Source organism: Grampus griseus, assembly GCF_964374135.1.
Source record: "Grampus griseus genome assembly, chromosome: 5".
In the NCBI taxonomy this organism is placed as follows: domain Eukaryota; kingdom Metazoa; phylum Chordata; class Mammalia; order Artiodactyla; family Delphinidae; genus Grampus; species Grampus griseus.
Genome location: NC_138998.1, coordinates 18,087,904 through 18,112,789, shown reverse-complemented (window position 1 = coordinate 18,112,789; position 24,886 = coordinate 18,087,904). Strand labels below are relative to the sequence as shown.

General features: G+C 36.3%; 1 protein-coding gene across 2 annotated transcripts in view; it reads left to right on the top strand.

Annotated features, from left to right (window-relative positions):
- The window catches only part of RNF13 (ring finger protein 13), a 131,531-nt gene that overhangs the window by 103,677 nt on the left and 2,968 nt on the right, over nt 1–24,886 (top strand). For both annotated transcript variants that reach the window (XM_082655175.1, XM_082655176.1), the window contains one exon: nt 5,530–5,623. In XM_082655175.1, the coding sequence (XP_082511301.1) occupies nt 5,530–5,623 (94 nt within the window). The remainder of the gene's footprint in view (nt 1–5,529; nt 5,624–24,886) is intronic.

Sequence of the window (24,886 nt, the reverse complement as noted above, 5' to 3'; positions counted from 1 at the left end):
GCTAATCAATGAATCTGGTAAAGTTGCAGGACACAAAATTAATTCACAGAAATATCTTGCATTCTTATACACTAATGATGAAAAATCTGAAAGAGAAATTAAGGAAACACTCCCATTTACCATTGCAACAAAAAGAAAAAAATACCTAGGAATAAACCTACCTAGGGAGACAAAAGACCTGTATGCAGAAAACTATAAGACACTGTTGAAAGAAATTAAAGATGATACCAACAGATGGAGAGATATACCATGTTGTTGGATTGGAAGAATCAATATTGTGAAAGTGACTATACTACCCAAAGCAATCTACAGATTCAGTGCAATCCCTATCAAATTACCAATGGCATTTTTTATGGAACTAGAACAAAACTCTTAAAATTTGTATGGAGACACAAAAGACCCAGAATAGCCAAAGCAGTATTGGAAAAAAACGGAGCTGGAGGAATCAGACTCCCTGACTTCAGACTATACTACAAAGCTGCAGTAATCAAGACAATACCATACTGGCACAAAAACAGAAACATAGATCAATGGAACAAGATAAAAAGCCCAGAGATAAACCCACGAACCTATGGTCAACTAATCTATGACAGAGGAGGCAAGGATATACAATGGAGAATAGACAGCCTCTTCAATAATGGTGCTGGGAAAACTGGACAGCTACATCTAAAAGAATGAAATTAGAACACTCTCTAGCACCATACACAAAAATAAACTCAAAATGGATTCGAGACCTAAATGTAAGACCAGACACTCTAAAACTCTTAGAGGAAAACATAGGAAGGAAACTCTTTGACATAAATCACAGCAAGATATTTTTTGATCCACCTCCTAGGGTAATAGAAATAAAAACAAAGATAAACAAATGGGACCTAATGAAACTTCAAAGCTTTTGCACAGCAAAGGAAGCCGTAAACAAGACGAAAAGACAACCCTCAGAATGGGAGAAAATATTTGCAAACGAATCAACGGACAAAGGATTAATCTCCAAAATATATAAACAGCTCATGCAGCTCAATATTAAAAAAACAAACAACCCAATCCAAAAATGGGCAGAAGAGCTAAGTAGAAAATCTCCAGAGAAGACATAAGATGGCCAAGAAGCACATGAAAAGCTCAACATCACTAATCATTAGAGAAATGCAAATCAAAACTACAGTGAGGTATCACCTCACACCACTTAGAATGGGCGTCATCAGAAAATCTACAAACAACAAATGCTGGAGAGGGTGTGGAGAAAAGGGAACTCTCTTGCAGTGTTGCTGGGAATGTAAATTGATACAGTCACTATGGAGAACAGTATGGAGGTTTCTTAAAAAACTGAAAATAGAATTACCATATGATCCAGCAGTCCCACTACTGGGCATATATCCAGAGAAAACCATAATTCAAAAAGACACATGCACCCCAATGTTCATTGCAGCACTATTTACAATAGCCAGGTCATGGAAGTAACCTAAATGCACCTTGACATATGAATGGACAAAGAAGTTGTGGATAAATGGATAAAGAAGTTACTCAGCCATAAAAAGGAACGAAACTGAGTCATTTGTTGAGACGTGGATGGATCTAGAGACTGTCATACAGAGTGAAGTAAGTCAGAAAGAGAAAGACAAATATCGTATATTAACGCATGTATGTGGAACCTAGAAAAATGGTACAGATGAACTGGTTTTCAGGGCAGAGGTTGAGCAACAGATGTAGAGAACAAATGTATGGACACCAAGGGGGGAAAGCCACGGGGCAGTGGGGATTGTGGTGTGATGAATTGGGCAATTGAGATTGACATGTATACACTGATGTGTATAAAATTGATGACTAGTAAGAACCTGCTGTATAAAAATAAAATAAAATAAAATTCAAAAAATAAAGTTTGTCTTTCAGAGAAGTGGACTTTGAGATTTTCTTTTTTTTCTTTCATTCAACAAATATTTATTCTGCACCTCTGAACCTAGGCACTGCTCTAGGGTGTTAAGTTTCCTCAGTGAACAAAATGGGGAAACATCCCTGATGTCAAGTATTTTACATTCCAGTGGGACTTATATTCTAATGTATTTACTCTCCTTTTTAATCTATCTCATGAATTTCTGCTCTTGGCAGTATTATTTTCTTTCATCTACTTGTTTTGGATACGATGCTTTTCTTTTTCTAGCTTGATCAGCTAAATACTCATTTTTCTTTATAGTGTATGCCTTTAGATTATAAATTTCTCTTTAACAATCACTTTAGCTGTATGTAACTCATTACTTTTGATAAGGAATATTTTTATTTTAATTTGGTTTAAATTGAGAAAATTTTTTTCACTGTTATATGGGATATTTCTTTACCACTTTCGATGTATCCATCCATGTGAATGGGAAACTCAGTTACTAATACTCCTAGCCCTTCCCTACTCTTCTACTCAGTTGGTCTTAGGAGAGATGAAGTACCTTATCTGTGTGGTACATTTGGGAAGAATAAATTAGGGCATGCTGGCTCAGCTTCATCTTTCTCTTGAGGTGAACCTGTCTTCAGCTCCTCCAGGGCTGGTTCTGCAGTTCTAGGGGAGGGTGAGGGAAAGGCCTACGCCATTCCTGGTTGTCTTTGTCTATATCTGGGTGGGTAAGGCAGTCTAATTCAGTGGTTAAGGAGAAGGTTCTGTGTCTTTCTTCACCGAGTTAGGTGCTCCACCTGCTTCCATCTGCCAGTTCATGATCTTATTTTCAAGTTATTTAGAATCCAGGTGGTGAAGAGACATGGTAATTGTGGTTAAATTTTGTAAACATTCCCCACCATATATGTGAAAAGAATTGTGGGGTCCAAAGTTTTATATATGTGCATTAGTTTGAGCTTGGGTATTTGTCTTGTCCAGTCTTTTTTTTCTTTCTTTTATATTATTTTAAAGACACTTTTATTGAGATATAATTCACATAATATAAAATTGACCCATTTAAATGATATAGTTCAGTGGTTTTTAGTATATTCACAGAACTGTTCAATTGCAATTGTCCATGGTTTTTCGCACTCCTCTGTTTTCTAAAGCAGTGCTGTGCAATAGAACGATGTTGTGAGCCACATTTACTGTAATTTAAAGTTTTCTGGTAGCCAAATTAAAAACGGTAAAAGGAAATATTTTGGTGAGATTAACTTAAATACTGTATTTATTTAACTTAATAAATCTAAAATGTATTTCAACATTCAGTTAATATAAATAATTATAAAATATGTTTTATTCTTTTTGTACTAAGTCTTTGCAAACTGGTGTGTATTTTATACTTTTACAGCAAATCTCAATTGAGACCAGCCGCATTTCAAGTGCTCAGTAGCTACATGTATATAATGGCTACCATATTGGGCATCATAGGTCTGTGGTCTTTATTTTTTTTTTTTTGGTCTGCTTGATCTAGAAATTACTGAGCTTGTGAATTTGTGTATTTCTCCCATAATTTTGTTATTTTTTAGGTGAAGTGTCCTTTTTATCATTGTGATAACTATTTCCTAATGATTTTTGTCTAATATCCTGTTTTACTTTATATGCCAACTTTTACTTAGTACTGTCATGATATAATTTTATCTATCCCTGTATTTTTTACCTTTACTTTTGTCTTAATGTGTCATTAAGTTTTAATCTTGTGTGTTGTGAATGGTTGGAATTTTTTCTTTATCCAATATGATATACTCTTTTTAAAAAAAACTGGTGAATTTACCCCATTTGCATTTTTGTGATTTGGACTAATTTCTATTGTTTACTTTTTATTCTATTTTTTTTTCTACTATACAGATTTGGATTACTCAACTTTTTTTCTCTTTCTGTCTCCCTTTCTCCCTTTTTCCTACTAGTTTGAAAGCTTATATTGTTTTTTTCTAGTGGTTACTATTAAATTTTTAAAATAAACATCTACTGATTAATATATTAATAAACTGCACATTTAAATTGTACAGTTTGGTAAGTTTTAACATACGTATGTATACCTGAGAAACCACCACCGCAATTAAGATAATAAAATATCGGATCAGCTCAAAAAGTTTCCTCATACTCTGTGATAATCACTCCCTTTCACCTCTTCCAAATTTTTCCTTCATGTCTCCCCCCACACCATTGCTGGGCAACCACAGCTCTGGTTTTGGTCACTGTAGATTAATGTGCATTTTCTACCACTTTATATACAGGGAATCATAAATTACATACTCTTTTGTGTCTGCCTTCCTTCTCTCAGAATAATTATTTTGAGATTCATATACGTTATTGAATATATTGATATTCATTACTTTTTATTGCCAAGTTGTATTCCATTGTATGACTATACCACCGTTTTGTTTATACACATACCCGCTGATGAACATTTGGGTTGTGTCTCGTTTTTGGCTATTACAAATAAAGCTGACATAGACTTTTTTGTACATTTGTATATAAGTTGTTATATGGATATACACTTTCATTTCTATTCACTAAATATAAGTAGGAGTGGGATGATTAGGTCATTTGGTAAATATGTGTTTAAATTTATAAGAAACCACCAAACTATTTTCCAAAGTGGTTGTACCATTTTACAATCCTTTCAGTAGTGTATCAGAGTGCCAGTTCTTCTACTTCCCTGCCAACACTTGGTATAGTCAGTCTTTTTCATTTTAATCATTTTAATAGGTATATAGTGGTATTTGTGATTTGAATTTTCATTTTTCTCCTGACTAATTATGTTGAACATCTCTTCATGTGCTTATTTGCCATCTGTATATCTTCAGTAGCAAAGTGTATATTCAGATATTCTGCCCATTTTTTTCTCTTGGGTTGCTTGTTTTCTTATTATTAAATTTTGAATTCATTATGTATTCTGGATAGAAATCCCTTATGAGATATGCAATTTGCAGATATTTTCTGCCAGTCTGTGAACTGTCTTTTATCTTTAAACAGTATCTTTTGGGGACAGAAGTCCTTAACATTGATGTAGTCAAATTTGTCAAAATTTTCTTTTATGGACTTCGTTTGTGGCATTTGGTTCTGGTCCCATGGACTTCCTTTTTATTCTTGCAAGGATAGCAATTTATACTTTAAAATATTTTGTATATTTTATCTGATATTTCTGAATATTTATAGTACAGGTGTTCTGTATTATTTCTGTCCATTTTGCTGCTAGAACCACTGAAAGTGCAGCTTTAGTGCATGTTATGTTTGAAAATTTTATCAGTTTGTAACTTACAGAAATTCCAACCCCCCCATTTTTGATCCAGTGGAGTCTTTGTAACCTGGAATCTACCATTTATATTTTTCCAACAAATAGTTACATGTTATTTATGATGTTTTTGTCAGAGTAAATTAAAGATAATTTAGGTCATTGAATAAAAATTCAAAGGATAATTTATGGGCTAACTAATCACTAATGATAACTAATCATGGATATTTTAATTAATAGTCTCATGACTAGGGTTTAAATAAATTGAATTGATTTGTAGCAGCTATCTAGAAACATAAAAGACATTTGTTATTTTAATGGTCATTTTCTATTTACATGTTTAATATCTGACTCCCTTTTTTTTCTCTTTTATTTTTAGATCACAAAATTTGTCCAGGATAGACATAGAGCTAGAAGAAACAGACTTCGTAAAGATCAACTTAAGAAACTCCCTATACATAAATTCAAAAAAGGTAAGTGAATATTTTTATTTTCTAAATAAAAACCCTTAGTTTATTTAATAGTACATGGTGATTATACTCTAATGCAACCTTCTGAGTCCTTGCCATACCCTATGCCTAACACTCAGTTAATAATGAATGAGTGAATGTGGAAGAAGGTCTTTTGCTGTGGTTTATCCTGGTGAAGGCAAGAAGGGGGTACATGGTCTTCAGAGAATTTAAAAACAATAGTGAAACTGACCAAAATGCTTTTTATTATCCCCATGTGCCAGAAGTTCTAAACATCAGTAGGTAAAATACTTACCTCCACCAGGGTGGTCTGCTCCCACTCTCTCTCCCACCCTACACCACCACTGTATTAACATTGCAGTAATTAAACACATAGTTTATAGTGTTGTGTTAACTAAACACAGTAGATAGCTATTATGTGTCAATATATTGTAAATGTATCATCTCATTTAATTTTCATATTTCTATGAAATGGGTACTATAATGGGCATTATATATGAGGAAATAGTGGGTCAGAAAGGCAAAAAATTTAATGTCTCACAGCCAGCACTAACAGAGCTCGGGAGGGGCATGGGTCTAATACTTTAGCCAATGTAGTTTCTCCTGCTTATGCTTGGTGAGCTTTTAGTGTAGGTACATGCTTATTAAATCTTTTTGGCCAGTAGTCCCCAGAATTTTCAATTTCTGTACCAGTAAAAATGTTCTGTTTTTTAATTCAGCAGAGAAAATGCATAGAGAGTGGAAAGGAGAAGTAGAGAAGGCATTAAAACTTAATTCTGTAAGCTATACTTCAATAAAAAAAACTTAGTTCTGCAAATTTTTTATTTTTCCAAGTAACAAAATGTTTAAAAAACCTACCATTTATAATAACCATATTTTATGAAAAATATAAAAACAAATAAATAGGAAAATTACATGTTAAAAAATAAATAACAAAAATAAATAAATAAATAAATAAATAAATAACATTCGTAAAAATGCAGTGTGCTATCATCATACAGTGCGGATTAAGTAAAAGTTATTCATAAACCAATTTGAGGACTGGCTTTAGGAATCACTTTTTTAGGCTCCATTTTGTATGTTAATTTTTATGTTTCCTAAAACCAGGGGGAAAAAAAGAGTAAAATAAATGATGTTGATATTGTCCTAGGCTAAAAAGGGCGTGCATAGTTGGCTTTTCTTCTGAGTAAGGTAAGTAGCCGTTGTAGGATTTTGAGCAGAGAAAAGATAAGATCTAAATTAAAAGTTGAGTGGGCCTTTCTTGCTGCTATGTTAAGAATAGGATGCAGAAGGTCGGGGTGTAAGCAGAGACCAGATGGGGGCCGTCACAGTAATCCAAGTGAAAGATGCATGTGGCTTGGACTGGAGTGGCAACAGTAGAGGGAGTGAAGAAATTTTAGATTCTAGATACATTTGTAAGATGGAATGTACTGGATTTATTGATGGACTAGTTATGGGGAGAGGAAACAAGGATGACTCCAGATTTTGTGGTCTCAGTGACTGGAAGGATGGCATTGCCTTAAATAGAAATAAGGATGGTGGAGCAGGTTTGGGGAGGAAATTTGGGAAATCAGTGTTGGACATGTGGAATTTCACATGTTCACTAGACATTTAAATGAGTCTGGAGTTTAAGAGAGAGGTCTGAACTGGAAGTATTGATATAAAAAGATGTGTTTAAATCATAAGACTGGATAAGATTACCAAGAGAATGAGTATGGATGGACAGAATACTAAAGACACATTGGGGCATCCCAACATTGAGTAAGGAAGAAGAGGAATCAGCAGTGGAGACTGAGAAGGGGTGACTAAGTTATACAGAGGAAAATCAGAAGGAGTGGTTTACCAGAAACCAAGTGATGCAAATCTCTAAGGAGCAAGGAGTGATAGATAACTTGTGTCAAATGTTCCTGATAGATAAGTAAGATGAGAACTAATTGACCATTAGAAGTTATTATCATGATGTACAGTTTTGACAGAGTGGTCCGTCCAAAAACCTGATTGTGGTGGGTTTGAGAATGGAAGGAGAGGAACAGTAACTATAGACAACTTTTGCAAGAAACTTAACTACAAAGGGGAGTAAAGAAATAGTGTAGTAGCTGGTAGGGGAAGTTTCATTAAGAAATAATAGCATATTGCTGAAGGAAATTGATGACGTAGGTGATAGATGGGGGAATTGCTATAATAATGTCTTTGTGAAGGCAAGAAGGCATGGGATCTGGTGTACAAATAGTTGGATTGGCCTTAGATAGGAGCATGGAGAGTTGAGCTAAGGGAAAGTAGAATATGTGGGTGCAAAATCCTGGTAGTGTTTATGGTGGTCAGGCTGTGGAAATATTCTTTACTTCCATTGTTCTCAATGAAGTAGAAAACACAATCATCAACTGAAAGCTGAGGATGGGGGAGGAGATTTTGGAGGTTTAAGAACAGAAAGGTATAAAATGTTATTCTGGGAGAGTAGATGGGCAGATGGACTAGGGACATATAAAACATTGCCTGGGAGCCTGAACCTCCCTTTCAGGTTCATAGTTATGAACCAATCAGCATAACTGTGTGTTTTTCTCTAGCCATGTTCATCTGTATGGTGTTTATCCTTACCATACCTTCACATTTTTTAAAAAATGTGAAGTATGACATGTATACAGAAAAGTACTTAAGACATTTTTCTGGAACCATCCAATTCAAGAAACAGAACATTACTAGCATCGCAGAAACTACTGTGTCCCCTTCTAGATTGTAATCCTTTCCTCCTCACTGGAAGTAATCACTATGCTGGCTTATGACAATTATTTCATTGCCTTTATCTTAAGTTTTGTCACCTATGTATGGATTCCAAAACAATATGATTTAATTTTTCCTATTTTTGAATTGCGTTTTTGGCCTTACCTCTTTTTTTTTTTTTTTTTTTTGCGGTACGCGGGCCTCTCACTGTTGTGGCCTCTCCCGTTGCGGAGCACAGGCTCCGGACACGCAGGCTCAGCGGCCATGGCTCACAGGCCCAGCCGCTCCGCGGCATGTGGGATCTTCTTGGACCAGGGCACAAACCCGTGTCCCCTGCATCGGCAGGCAGACTCTCAACCACTGCACCACCAGGGAAGCCCCTTACCTGTTTTATTAACAGTTTTTTTGGTGAAATTAACCCACTTTATTACATGTATATGTAGTTCATTCACTTTTATTTCTTTGTATAAATATATTATTTATCCTTTTTACTATTAATACACATTGGGGTTTTTTGTTTTGTTTTTTATTTATTTTTTATTGAAGTATAGTTGATATTCAATGTTCTGTTTTGTTTCCCCAGTTTGGGGCCATTATAGACCATACTTTTAAGAACATTCTTGTACATATATTCTGGTGTATATGAGCATGAATTTCTTTAGAGTATATACCTAGAAGTAGATTAGCTGGCTTAGGATATACATGTCTTCAATTTTATTGGATAATACCAAGTTTTTTTCAAAGTGATGATGGTACCAGTTTATATTCCCATCAATAGTGTATAGGAGTTCCTGTTGTCCCACATATGTACCAATATTTTGTACTGACAGCCCTTTAAATTTTAGCCAATCCAATAGGTTTATAAAGATAGCTCATAGTGGTTTTAATTTACATTTCCCTTCTCGTCTGTGAGGTTAAGTGCCTGTTTATATTTTTATTGACTAGCTAGATTTTCACTTCCATGAAGCACCTTTCATGTCATTTTCCTGTTGGGTTATCCTCCCCTGCTTTTTACATGTAGGAGGAATTCTTCAGATGTTCTCACAAACCCACCCTGGAGTTGTGGTGTGTGGTGAATCAGTTCTTCACTGATTTTTTGTGTCTTAACTGTCTTCTAGTTTGTCGCTTATGTTTTCATAGGACTAAAGTTCTTTTTTAATATATATATATATATATTTTTTTTTGGCTGCGTTGGGTGTTTGTTGCTGTGTGCAGGCTTTCTCTAGTTGCGGCAAGCGGGGGCTAGTCTTTGTTGGTGTGCGCGGGCTTCTCGTTGCGGTGGCTTCTCTTGTTGCAGAGCATGGGATCTAGGTGCGCGGGCATCAGTAGTTGTGGCACGTGGTCTCAGTAGTTGTGGCTCGCGGGGTCTAGAGTGCAGGCTCTGTAGTTGTGGTGCACGGGCTTAGTTGCTCTGTGGCATGTGGGATCTTCCCGGACCAGGGATCGAACCTGTGTCCCCTGCATTGGCAAGCAGATTCTTAACCACTGCACGACCAGGGAAGTCCCCTAAAGTTCTTTTATGGTAGTGTTTTTGCATGTTTTAAAAGAACTTTTTCCATACTCTAAGGTCACATAGATATTATATTATCTTCTGAAAGCTTTATAGTTTTGCCTTTCATGTTTGGGTATTTAGTCTGTCTAAATTGATTATGTAAAATGGAGGCCCAATTTAAGTTATTTCCAATTTGATATTTTGTATAAGGATATCCAGTTGTCCCAGAGCTAAGTATTAAAAATAAACTGTTCACAGTGTTGGTCACCTCTGACGCAGTCAGAGGTGTGTGAGTTTGTTTCTGGACTTCTGTTGGTCTTGTGTGTGAGTTTGTTTCCGGACTTCTGTTGGTCTTGTTGTTTGTCCTTATACCAATACCACACTATCTCAGTTACTGTAGGTTTATGGTAAGTCTTGATATCTGATCAAGTTAGTCCTCCCACCTTGCTCTTCTTCAACAATTTTTAGTTATTTTTGACACTTTGAATTTCCATGTAAATTTAAAATGAGCTTGTCAAGGCCACCGTACCTCTAAACATATACATACAACTATTGTATTTGTTGTAGTACAATAGACATAACATAAAAGTTACTACTGTAACCATTTTTAAGTGTAAAGTTCAGTGACATTAACTATATTCATATTGTTGTGCAGTCATCACCACCATCCATCTCCAGAACTTTTCCACCCTCCCAAACTGAAACTCTGCACCCAGTAAACAATAACTCCATTTTCCCCTCCCACCAGCCCATGGCAACTATCATTCTGCTTTCTATCTCTATGAATTTGACTTTTATAGGTATGTTATGTAAGTAAAATAATAAGTGATTGGCTTATTTCACTTAGCATAGTGTCCTCAAGGTTTATCCGTATTGTATTATGTATCAGAATTTCTTTCCTTAAGGCTGAGTAATATTCATAATATTCTATGCATGTACCACATACTGTTTATCCATTCGTGTGTTGCTAGATACCTGGGTGCTATTGTGAATAATGCTGCTGTAAACATAGAGGGACAAATATCTGTCTGAGTCTCTGCTTTCAATTCTTTTGGGTATATATCCAGAAGTGGAATTGCTGGATTAAATGGTAATTCTCTGTTTAATTTTTTGAGGAACACCATACCATTTTCCATAGTGGCTGCATCATTTTACATTCCCACCAGCACTGCACAAGAGTTCCAGTTTTTCTACATCCTTGCCAACGCTGTCATTTTCTGGGGTTTTTTTTGATAATATTCATCCCCTAATGGATGTGACATGGTATCTCATTGTGGTTTTGCTTTGAATCTCCCTAATGATTAATGATGTTAAGCATGTTTTCATGTGCTTATTGGCCATTTGTCTTCTTTGTAGAAATGTCAGTTCAAGTCCTTGGTTGTATTTATCTTTAACCTTTTGGGAAATAATTTCAAACTTAGAAAAACTTTGCTTCAAAGTTAAAAAACTTTTGTTCTGAGAAAGAGTCTGTTAAGAGGACAAAAAAACTTTGCATGAATTGTCCAAAAACACCCATATACCCTTTACCCAGATTTACCTATTACTTACTATATTAGCTTCCATAGGGTTGCTATAACAAAGTACCACAAACTAGGTGGCTTAAAACAATAGAAATTTATTTTCTCATATTTCTAGAAGCTAGAATTCCAAACTCAAGGTGTTGGCAGGGTTGTTTTGTTCCTAATCTAGGGAAGGAGTCTTACTTGCCTCTTCCTTGTTTCTGGTGGTTGCTGGCAATCCTTGGCTTTCCTTGACTTGTGGCAGCATAACTCCAATCTCTGCCTCCATCCTCACATGGCTTTTTTCCCTGTGTGTATATGTGTGTCTAAATTTCCATTTCTTATAAGAACACCCAAATCCATTGTAACCTCATCTTAACTTGATTACATCTGGAAGGAACCTATATCCAAATAAAGTACATTCACAGGTTCCAAGTGGACATGAGTTTTTGGAGGCAACCTATTGCTTTATCATTTTTGCTCTCCTTCTTTACATATGTATGTATGTATATAAAATTTTTCATCTAAATAATTTGAGAGTAAGTTATATGCATCATGATCCTTTATGTCTAAATATTTTCATGTGTATTTCTTAAGAATAATGAGATTCTTTTGTGGTACTGCACTTAAGTCACCAACTTCAGGAAATTTGTTGATGGACGATTTTAATCTAATTCATTCCTTTTTCTAGTTTTGTCAGTTGTTCCAATAGGTTCCTTTATAATAATTTTTCTTCCAGTATAGTATCCAATCTAGTATCACTTATTGCATGTAGTTATCATATTTCTTTGGGTTTCTTTAATCTGGACTTTTTATTCAGCCTTTGTCTTTTGTGACATTGACATTTAGAATAACACAGTGCCCCTGCCTTTTGTTAAAAAACATTTTTGTTTTTTAACAGATTTTATTTTTAGAGCAGTTTTAGGTTTACAGAAAAATTGAGCAGAAAGTATAGAGAGCTTTTATATGCCCCTCCCCTCTTAAAATACTCCTAATATTATCATCTTTCACTTGTGTGGTACATTTGTTACAAATGATGAATAAATATTGAAATATTATTAACTAAATTACATAGTCTGCATTAGAGTTCCCTCTTTGCATTGTACAATTCTGTGCATTTTGACAAATGTGTAATGTCATGTATCTACCATATCATATAGAATAGTTTCACTGCTCTGAAAATCCCCTGTGCCCCATCTATTCATCCCTTTCTCTTTCCTTCCCACAAACCACTGGCGACCGCTCATCTTTTACTGTCTCTATAGTTTTACCTGTTGCAGACTGTCATATAGTTGGAATAGCAAATATGCATTTAAGGCTCCTCCGTGACTTTTTGTAGCTTGATAGGTTATTTCTTTTTGTTGCTGAATAATACTCCATTGTATGTCTGTACCAAAGTATGTTTATTCCATATTGTCTATGGAAGAACATCTTAGTTGCTTCCAGGTTTTGGCTGTTAAGAATCAAGCTGCAGTAAACTTCTGTGTGCATGTTTTTGTGTGGACATAAGTTTTCAGCACATTTGGGTAAACAGCAAGGAGCATGATAGCTGGATCATGAGGTAAGACACTGTGTGGCTTTGTAAGAAAACGCTAAACTGTCTTCCGAAGTAGCTGTACCATTTTGCTTTCCCACCAGAAATAACAGAGTTCTGTTGCTGCACATCCTCCCCAGCGTTTGGTGTGGTCAGTGTTTTGTATTGTAGCCGTTCTAGTAGGTGTGTAGTGGTATCTCATACATATAATGTTGTGCAGCTTTTTAGATGCTTATTTGTATTTGCCATCTGTATATCTTCTTTGATGAGATCTTTTACTCACGTTTTAATTGGGTTGTACACTTGACTGAATGTTTGTATTCCTCCAAGATTCATATGTTAGAGCCATAATCCCCAGTGTGATGATATTTGGAGGTAGGGGCCTTTGGGAAGTCATTAGGTCATGAGGATGAGGCCCTCATGCATGGGATTAAGTGCCTTCGTACTTGAAGAGACACAAGAGACATGATCTCTCCCTCATGTGAGGATACAGCAAGAAGGCAGACATCTGCAAATCAGGAAGAGAGCGATCACCAGGAACCAAATTGGCCAACCCCTTAATCTTGGATTCCCTAGCCTTCAGAACTGTGGGAAGTCAATGTTTGTTGTTTAAACCACCCAGTCCATGGTATCTGTTATGGCAGCCCAAATGGACTAAGACAGGTTGTTTTCTTGTTTGAGTTTTAAGAATTCTTTGTATATTTTGGATACCAAGTCTTTATCCGATATGTATTTTGCAAACATTTTTTCCCAGTGTGTGGCTTGTTTTTTCAATCTCGAACAATGTCTTTCTCAAAGAAGTTTTTGATTTTAATGAAGTCCCTCCTATCGGCTTTTTTCTTTCATGGTTCATTCTTCTGGTGTTGTACCTAAAAACTCACTGTCAGTGACCAAATGGGACTCGTTCTGGGAATAGAAGTATGGCTTGATATTAGGAAAAATCATCAGCATAATTCTCTATGTTAATAGGTCTAAGAAGAAACAATCAGATGATTATGTACCAGACACAAAAAGCACATACTGCATGATTCCATTTATATAAAATTCCAAAAAATGCAAACTAATCTATGGTGACAGAAAGCAGATCACTGGTTACCTGGAGCCCAGGGGTGGAGAGAGAGATTGATTGCACAGGGAGTACAAGGAAACTTTTGGGGGGTGATGGAAATGTTCTGTATCTTGATTGTGGACATGGTTTCTCAGGTGTACATATCTGTGAAAATTCATAGAATTGTATACTTTAAATGGGTGCAGTTTCTTGTATGTAGATTATACCTCAATAAAGTTGAAAAATATTTTAAAAGAAAACTCACTGTCAAATTCAAGGTCACCTAGATTTTCTGTTATCTTCTAGAAGTTTTAGAGTTTTGCCTTTTCCGTTTAGGTCTATGATCCATTTTGAGTTAATTTTTGGGAATGGTGTAACATCTATGTCCAGATTCTTTTTTTGATATTTCGTTTTATTCTGGTAAAGTATGTATATAACATAAAATTTGTCATTTTAACCATCTTAAGGGTACAATTCAATGGTATTAATTACAATCACAGTGTTTTTGCAGATATCACCACTATCTATTTCTAAAACTTTTTCATCATTCTGGAAACTCTGTACCTCTGAAACAATTTCTTCCTGTTCCCACCTCCCACCAGTCTCTGATAACCTCTAGTCTACTTTCTGTCACTACAAATTTGCCTATTCTAGATATTTCTTGTAAGTGGAATCATGCAATATTTGTCCTTTTATGTCTAGTTTATATCATTTAGCATAATGTTTTCAAGGATTACCCATGTTGTAGCATGTATCAGAACTTCATTGCTTTTTATGACTGAATAATATTCCATTGTATGAATTTACCACATTTTGTATATCCATTTATCTGCTGATGGACACTTGAGTTACTTCCACCTTTTGGCCATTGTGAATAACACTGAAAATTGGTGTAGAAGTATATTTGAGTTCCTGCATTCATTTTTTGAGTAAGTACCTAAGAGAGCTATTGCTGGATCATATGGCAATTCTGTGTTTAACTTTTTGAGAAACTGCCATACTGTTCCACAGTGTATTCTTAATTATGACACCAAGAGCATGAACAAAAAAAGAATAGAGAATTTGGACTTCATCATAATTAAAAGGTTTTGTGCTTCAAAGAACATTGACAACGATGTGGAAGAATAAGAACCCTTGTGCATTGTTGCTGGGAATGTAAGACAGTGCAATGGCTGTGAACAGTGGAAAACAGTATGGAGGTTCCTTAAAAAACTAAAAATAGAACTACCTTATGACCCAGCAATCCCACTACTGGGCATATACCCTGAGAAAACCATAATTCAAAAAGAGACATGTACCACAATGTTCATTGCAGCACTATTTACAGTAGCCAGGACATGGAAGCAACCTAAGTGTCCATCGACAGATGAATGGATAAAGAAGATGTGGCACATATATACAATGGAATATTACTCAGCCATAAAAAGGAACGAAACTGAGTTATTTGTAGTGAGGTGGATGGACCTAGAGTCTGTCATACAGAGTGAAGTAAGTCAGAAAGAGAAAACAAATACCCTATGCTAACACATATATATGGAATCTAAAAAAAACCCCCCAAACATGGTACTGACGAACCTAGTTGCAGGGCAGGAATAAAGAGATAGACATAGAAAATGGACCTGACATGGGGTGGGAGGGGAAAGCTGGGGCAAAGTGAGAGTAGCATCGACAATATATACACTACCGAATGTAAAATAGTTGGCTGGTGGGAAGCAGCAGCATAGCACAGGGAGACCAGCTCAGTGCTGTGTGACCACCTAGAGGGGTGGGATAGGGAGGGTGGGAAGGAGGCTGAAGAGCGAGGTGATATAGGGACATGTGTATGCATATGGCTGATTTGCTTTGTTGTGCAACAGAAACTAACACAGTATTGTGAAGCAGTTATACTCCAATAAAGATCTGTTAAAAAAAAAAAGACATTGCCATAAAATAGATAATAAGAACCTGCTGTATATAAAATAAAAGAAAATAAAAAAAAGAATACATTGCCAATTCCAAGCTCATGAAGATTTACCCCTATGTTTTCTTTTAAGAGTTTTATGGTTTTAGCCCATACTAGGTCTTTGATCAGTTTTGAGTTAATTTTTATATATAGTGTGAGGTAGGGCTTCAACTTTATTCTTTTGCATGTGGAAATGCAATTGTCCGAGCCCCATTTGTTGAAATGACTATTCTTTCTTCATTGAATGGTCTTTTACCCTTGTCAAAAATATTGGCCATAGATGAATGGGTTTATTTCTAGACTCTCAAATCTGTTCCATTGATCTCTATGTCTGTCCTTATGCCAGTACCACGCTGCTTTGATTACTCTGGATTTGCACTACATTTTGAAATTGGGAAGTATGAGTTTTCCAACTTTGTTCTTTATTTTCCAAGATTGTTTGGCTATTTAGGATCCCTTGCGAATTCCATCTGAATTTGAGGTTTGAGCTTTCCATTTCTGCAAAAAAGGCTGTAGGAATTTTGACAGGGATTGTGTTGAACTTGTAGATTGCTTAGGGTAGGATTGAAACTTTAACAATATTACATCTTCCAATCCATGAAAATGGGATGTCTTTCTATTTATTTAGGTCTTCTTTAGTGGCTTCCATCAGTGTCTTACAGTTTTCAGTATATAAGTCTTATCACCTCCTTTGTTAATAGATTTTTTTCCTACGTATTTTATTCTTTTAGATGCTATTGCAAATGGAATTAATTTCTTAATTTTCTTTTTGGATTGTATATTGCTGGTGTATAGAAACCCAACTGATATGTTGATTTTGTAACCTGCAACTTAGCTGAATTTATTAGCTCTAGTAGGTTTCTTGTGGATTCATTGAGATTTTCCATACATAGGATTATGTCGTCTGCGAATATACATAGTTTTACTTTTTCCTTTACAATTTTGGATTCCTTTTATTTCCTTTCATTGTGAATTTCTCTGGGTAGAACCTCCAGTACAGTGTTGAATAGCAGTGGTGAAATCATGCGCCCTTATCTTGTTCCAGATCTTAGGAGGACAGCTTTCAGTTTTTCACCATTGAGTATGATGTTAGTTGTATAATTTTCAAAAATGCCATTTATCCAATGAAAAAATGGGCAGAAGACCTAAATAGACATTTCTCCAAAGAAGATATAACAGATGACCAACAGGCACATGAAAAGATACTCAACATTGCTGATTATTAGAGAAATGCAAATCAAAACCACAATGAGTTATCACCTCACACCAGTCAGAATGGCCATCATCAAAAAGTCTACAAATAATAAATGCTGGCAGGGGAGAAAAAGGAACCCTCCTACACTGTTGGTGGGAAGGTAAATTGGTACAACCACTATGGAAAACAGTATGGAGATTCCTTAAAAAACTAAAAATAGAGCTACCATATGATCCAGCAATCCCACTCCTGGGCATATATCTAGAAAAGACGAAGACTCTAATTCAAAAATGTACATGTACCTCAGTGTTCATAGCAGCACTATTTACAATAACCAAGATATGGAAGTAACTTAAGTGTCCTTCAGCAGATGAATGGATAAAGAAGATGTGGTGTATGTATACAATGGAATATTACTGAGCCATGAAAAAACAATGAACTATTGCCATTTGCAGCAACATGGATGGACCTAGAGAATATCATACTAAGTGAAGTAAGGCAGAGAAAGACAAATATCATATGATATCACTTATATGTGGAATCTAAAAAATAATACAAATGAATCTATATACAAAACAGAGTCACAGACATAAAAAGCATACTTCTGGTTACCAAAGGGAGAGGAGGGAGGGAATTAGGAGTATGGGATTATCGGATACAAACTACTGTACATAAAATAGATAAGCAACAAGGATTTACTGTATAACATAGGGAACTATATTCAGTATGAGAAAAATGAAAAAATGCCATTTATCACAATGATAAAGTTCTCTCTTATTTTTTTAAAGGTGAATTTTTAAAATTTTGTTTATTTTTTTTGGCTGTGTTGGGTCTTTGTTGCTGCGTGCAGGCTTTCTCTAGTTGTGGCGAGTGGGGGCTACTCTTCTTTGCGGTGCACGGACTTCTCATTGCCGTGGCTTCTCTTGTCGCAGAGCATGGGCTCTAGGTGCACAGGCTTCAGTAGTTGTGGCATGCGGGCTTCCATAGTTGTGGCACACGGGCTCAGTAGTTGTGGCTCATGGGCTCTAGAGCTCAGGCTCAGTAGTTGTGGTGCACGGGCTTAGTTGTTCCACAGCATGTGGGATCTTACTGGACCAGGGATCAAACCTGTGTCCCCTGCATTGGCAGGTGGATTCTTTTTTTTTTTTTTTTTTTTTTTTTTGCGGTACACAGGCCTCTCACTGTTGTGGCCTCTTCCGTTGCGGAGCACAGGCTCCGGACGCGCAGGCTCAGCGGCCATGGCTCACGGGCCCAGCCGCTCTGCAGCATGTGGGATCTTCCCAGACCAGGGCACGAACCTGTGTCCCCTGCATTGGCAGGCGGACTCTCAACCACTGCGCCACCAGGGAAGCCCTAAAGTTCTCTTTTATCTAGATGAATTTTTTTGGTATGCCTCGTTGTTCTGGCACCATTTTTAAAAAGATTATCCTTTCTTTCTTGCTCTGTTGTCAAAGAGCAGTTGACTATATTTATGTGGCTCTATTTCTGGGCTTTTTATTCTGCCCCATTTATCTGTATGTTTTTCACCAGTTCCATATTGTGACTGTGGTAGCCTTATAGTTAAGTATTCAAGTGAGGAAGGTTAGGGTCTACTCAGGAACTCCCCCGGTGTCTGCATGTAAGACTGCAGCCTCTCTGGAGCTGTAGTAAATTGTGATACTGGAGCTTCTATCTAGTGTGTGTCTGTGGTACTGCAGACCCTAGTGCATAGTTTATCATCTTTGTTCTCAGAGACCCCCAGTCTGGCACCCCATTCTTGTCAGTACTTGGATACATCAAGATAGAAACTGCTCCCTTGGGCAGCCCTTCTAAAATTCTGACATTAGGCATACATTCTATACCTTTCCCTTACCAGGTAGAACACAGGAGTTGGGGGTTACCTCCCAGGGGAGAGAAGTTCTGGTGTAAGAGAGTGGACAGTGTAATGAATTTTCTTAGCGGGCTTTGATGTTGTTGGCTTCACCCTTGCCTTTGTTGCAGGAACCTTTTAACTGTTTTCTGGATTTCTCAGAGAGGCATTTGGTCTGTTTGTTAATGTTAAGTCTCCATGGTGGCAGGCAGACCCAGGGCAGGCTTCCTGTTCTGCCATCTTGCTGACATCACTCCTCTCCTTCACTTTTGAAGGATAATTTTGCAGGGTACAGGATTCTAGGTTGGTGGGGGGGTTTTCCCCTCAATACATTAAATATTTTACTTCACTCTCTTCTTGCTTGTCTGGTTTCTGAGGAGAGTCAGGTGTAATTCTTATCTTTGTTTCTGTAAAGGTAAGGTGTTTTTTTCCCTCTGGCTTCTTTCAAGATAATTTTTTTTTAATCTTTGATCTTCTACAGTTTAAATATGATATGCTTAGGTTTCATATTTTTTGACATTTCCCTGCTCGGTGCTCTCTCATCTTCCTGGATTTGTGGGTTTTTGTCCTACATTAACGGGGAAGTTCTCAGTCATTTCTTCAAATACTGCTTCTGTCCCCTCTCTCTTTCTTCTCCTTCTGGTATTCCCATTACACACATGCTACACCTTTCTTTTTTAGCTGTTCTGCAGTTCTTGGGTATATTGGGTTTTGTTTTGTTCCACTCTTTTGCTTTTCAGTTTTGGAGGTTTCTATTGACATATCTTCAAGCTCAGCGATTCTTTACTCACCTGTGTCCAGTCTACTAATGCGCCCATCAAAGGCATGTTTCGTTTCTGTTTATGTTTTTGATCTGTAGCATTTCTTTTTAATTCTTTCATAGATTTTCCATCTCTCTGTTTACTTTACCTCGATCTGTTCTTGCATATTGTCTGCTTTATTCATTCGAGTCCTGATCGTATTAATCAGAGTTGTTTTGAATTTATGATCTGATAATCCTGACCTCCCTGCCGAATCTGAGGTTGGTTCTGATGCTTGCTCTTTCTCTTTAAACTGTGTTTTTTGCCTTTTAGTATCCCTTGTAATTTTTTGTTGGAAAAGTGGGACATGATATTCTGAGTGAAAGGAATTCCATTAAGTAGGCCATTGGTGGTGTGGTGGTGAGATGTGGGGGACAGGAAGCATTCTATAATCCTGTGAGTAGGTCTCAATCTTTTTGTGAGCCTGTCGGCTTTGGGCTGTGAACTTCACAAGTGCCTTTCGGTTTTTTCCCAGCCTTTAGTGTGACCTGATGGCTGGAGAGGTTGGAGTTGGGTTTTTCCCTTCCTCCATGTTGGTTAGACTCTGATAAAAACCCTAATAGGTTGTGATAGTTTATCCTTGAGGGCAGGCTTACTAAGAACAGAATGCCCTGGCATAGTTTAAAGTGGCTGCTTTTCTCCTCCCCTTCCAGAAGCCCAAGGGGATTTTTCTCCACCATTCACTGTGAGAACCTGGTAGAGCACCACAAGATAAAACTCACAAAAAATGTTCAGGCTCCGCTGGAGTTTTAAACTCTCAGACTTGTACACACTGAGCCTCTAGCAGTTCATCAATTACAGTTCAGTTTTTCCTACCCTGGTACTGGTTCCTGTGAAGTTTCTGCTCAGGGGTTTCTGCTCTGATAAGTTGTGATTCTCTGTATCTACCTGTCTGCATCTCCAGTGTAGGGGGCAGTAGTTTGCCCTGTGAGTTCATTTCTCTGATGGATCTAAGAAGAATTATTGATGTTTCAGTTTGCTCAGTTTTTTACTTGTTATGGCAGAATCATGACTTCTGCTTCTCACGTGCGAGACCAGAAAACTTCCCCTAGAGTTTTAAACTCTCAAACTCATCTACACTGAGCCTCCAGCAATTTATCAGTTACAGTTTACGATTTTCTACCTGGTGCTGTTTTCCAGTCTTTTGCTCCTGGGCTTCTGCTCTAGTAGGGTGTGATTCTCTATATCTGCTAATCTGTCTGTCCAATTCGGGAGGAGGCAGTTTTCTCTGTGACCTTAGTCCTTCAATAGATCTAAAAAGAGCTGTTGATTTTCAGGGTTTTTTTTAGCGTTTTCCTTATTGTGAGCTTTTTCCGAGATCCTTAGGTGCCACACCAGAAACTGGAAGTCTCCCCTTTGCCCTTCTAGTTCTACTACTACTTCTGCTTCATACCACCTTGGTTGTAGGTGTGTTTCTAGATCATTTATTTACCTAGGAGTGAAACAGCTGAGTCATAGAGTATGTATATCATCAAATTTACTGCATAGTGCCAAGTTAATCTCCAAAGTGTTTATACCAATTTGCCATCCTACAAGAGGTAAATGAGAATTCCTGTTACTTTACACATTTCCAGGTCAGTCCAGTATTCTTAGAAATGTTTAGGCCTGATGAGATCTACCTGTCTTTCATGAGGCCTTCATTTAGTTTAGTGCCAACAAAATTATTTGTTAATATTATTTTTGATATATAAAGCTGCTTTTAAGAAATACTTTTAAGTATTAAAGTATTAATACTTTTAAGTATTTTAAGAAATACTGCCCTTAAGTAACTTATACCTTAACTTGTATGGTAAATTCCAGATTTAAATATCTATTCATGCATTCAGTAAATATGTACTGGGCACTTGCTGTGCTCTGGACACACTGTTCTACCTAAACATTGGGGATGCAGTAGTGAGCATAAGTCAAAAAGGAACTGTCATTCCAAGTTTTAACAAAAGATCTCACACTGGTTTCTTTAACTATTGAATTAATAGTTTAGAAAACATTTTGACTTAATGCATCTTTTTGTGAATTCCTAATACATAAATGAGTTGGGTCTCACATTTTTAAATTATTTGTTATTAGTCTACATCTTGAAGATATTTTTCTTTGCATAGGTTGTATTATTTTTTAACTTTTAAGAAACATTCATACCTAGCATGGCACTTACTTAGTAGGAATTCAGATATTTGCTACTTGCTCCAAATTATAATTAAGTCACAAACCATTTAAATTCAGTTATCCTAGTCCTAAAAATATTAAACTTTTCCAGCAGCTGGTAGAGTTCCAAACCTTTGCTAATATGCCCTCTTTTGTATCCACTGACAGTAGTTTTCAATTTGCACAAAAGACTTGACAGTGTAGAACTTTGTTCTCAGCATACCTATGATCATTTCATTGTAAGCCAAATTATGAGAAATTTAGAACCAATCACTGGATGAATTTTTTAGAAGTGGCAGACTAAACACATTTTGATCGTTGTTATTGTCTGTGAAAAAGTCCAACTATTTTGTCTAATTATGAAAAGGATAAAATCAAATGGTTTCCACATGAACATAGCATTGGAGACCATTTAAATTTTTTTAAAAAGTTAAATCCTTTGCCAAAAGCCTTAACCTTGAATTTTTTTTCTTAGTCCAGATGCTTGGCACTACACAGTTTGAAAGTATGAAAAGCCTGTCAAGTTCATCACTGTCAAAGGATAATGATAGTGTTGAACACTGATGTTCTCTATGCCTTTCAAGTGTAAAGACTGAAATAATCCAGTTTATCCAAAAGAAATCCCACCCACTTTTTCTTACTTGTGGGAAGTTATCTCACCAAGAACTCTCAATCCAGGCTGCAACATACGATTGTACAGGTCGTACATTGCACAACTCTGGGAGGTTTTCATTCATTCTTCGTTATCAGAGATTTTTATATTTGTGATAACAATTATTTGAGGGGCAAAGAGCAATAAAGTACCTTGAGGAAGTGTTGCTTTTTTCCTGATTTGCTTCAGGGTGTCATTGAGCCAGTAGAATTTTTGGTGTGAACATAGAATGATTGATGTAGTGCTGTAGCCATCTTAACAATCTGCTACGCAATCACCCAAATCCCAAATGCAGAAACATTTACAGGACAAATGATCCATTTCTTTAACAAACAAGGTGTACAAAGAGGGCAGGACAGTTTTAGATTAAAAGAGACTTACAAGTCATCAGCCAGATGCAATGTTTGGACCCTGTTTGGATCCTAGTTTGAATAAACTATCTGCAAAAGGACAGTTTTAAGACAACTGAGGACATTTGAATATGCCTTGGGTATTGGATATTAAGAAATTACTGTTCATTTTGTTAGGTGTGTAATAGTATTGTGATTACAAATTCTAAAAATCCTTATCTTTTAGACATATATACTAAAGTATGTGTTGGTAACATGATATGTCTCAGAATTTGCTTTAAATGTTGATACTTCAGGGAAACAAGCAGAGGAAGTTATCAGATCTAACAAAAATAGTAGAATATTGAAAACTGTTGAAACTCAGTGATGGTACATGAGGTGGTATAATGGTATATATCATTATACTTTTGTGTGTTTGAAACTTTTCTAATTTAAAAAAAGTAAAAGAAAGAAAGAAACTACCTACTCTCACTGGATCTTACGTCCAAAGGGAAATCCAGTAGAAGTCAGTGAGGAATGTTAATTATTTCACCTCTTCTCCCGGTAGAAATCATTCCATTTTAGGAATTATAGACAGCTCTAAAACTCCACTAGAATCACAAGTCATTTCCTTTCCTATAGCTGGTTCCTAGGCTTCCTTCTACCCCAGGTAAACTTTAGCAATTCGTATCAAAGCTATACTAGTTGGAGGGGTGGGTTTATGTAAGTGACGTAAGTAGTTCTTATGAACCCCACAGCAGTGAGGAAGTTAACTTTTAGAGGATCAGCAAAATGATACAGTGGAAAGAATACAGGATATGGAACCAAAAGACTTGGTTCTATTAGTGATTAAATGTGTGACTTGAGCACTTAACCTACCTCTCTGATAATACCTGCTGAAAGTACCTCACTAAGATATGAGAAGAAAGTAATGCAAAATCATGTCTTTTCAAATACAAATTACTATGGACCCAAACTAAGCAAGTGTAGTCGCATGCTAGCCATAAAATCTATGCAGTTTCACCGGCCAGCTTAGATGTTCAGGATGCCTTAACTTCTGAAGAAAAAGAAATCTGAAGTTGTTATGTAAGCGTCTCCTTTGTGTCCTACTGGATTATTTCTTACAGTTACTCTGAATTATACTTTTTCTAACTGTAAAATTATATTTTTTAATACTCCGTGTTATGGGAAATGTTTTCACGTTTTCACATTAATTCACTGAATTAAGCTTTACATCAATTTGTATACACGATTACTAGATTATTTCAAAGTAGCTTATTTTTTTAATTGAGGTATATTTGATTTACAATATTATATAATTTTCAGGTGTACAGTACAGTGACTCACACTTTTTAAAGGTTATACTCGATTTGTTACTATAAAATATTGGCTGTATTCCCTGTGCTGTACAATATATCCTTGTAGCTTATTTATTTTATACCTAGTAGTGTGTACCTCTTAATCCTCTACCCCTATCTTCCCCTCTCTCCTTCCCTCTCCCCACTGGTAACCACTGGTTTGTTCTCTATATCCAGGAGTCTCTTTCCTTTTTTGTTATATTTAATTTTTTAGATTCTACATATAAGTGATATCACACAGTGTTTGCCTTTCTCTTAGTTCACTAAGTATAATATCCTCCAAGTCCATCCATGTTGTTGCAAATGGCAAAATTTCATTCTTTATGACAGAGTAGTATTCCATTGTATATATGTACTGCGTCTTCTTAATCCATTCATCTCTTGATGAAGTTAGGTTGCTTCCATATCCTGGCTATTGTAAATAATGCTGCTATGAACATCGGGGTGCATATATCTTTTTGAGTTAATGTTTTTGTTTTCTTTGGCTATATACCCAGGACTGGAACTGCTAGATCATTTGGTAGTTCTATTTTTAGTTTTTTGAGAAACCTCCGTACTGTTTTTCACAGTGGCTGCACCAACTTACATTCCCACCAACAGTGTAGGAGGGTTTTTTTCTCCACATCTTTGCCAACATTTGTTATTTGTGTTCTTTTTGATGATGGCCATTCTGACAGGTGTGAAGTGATAGCTAACTGTGGTTTTCAT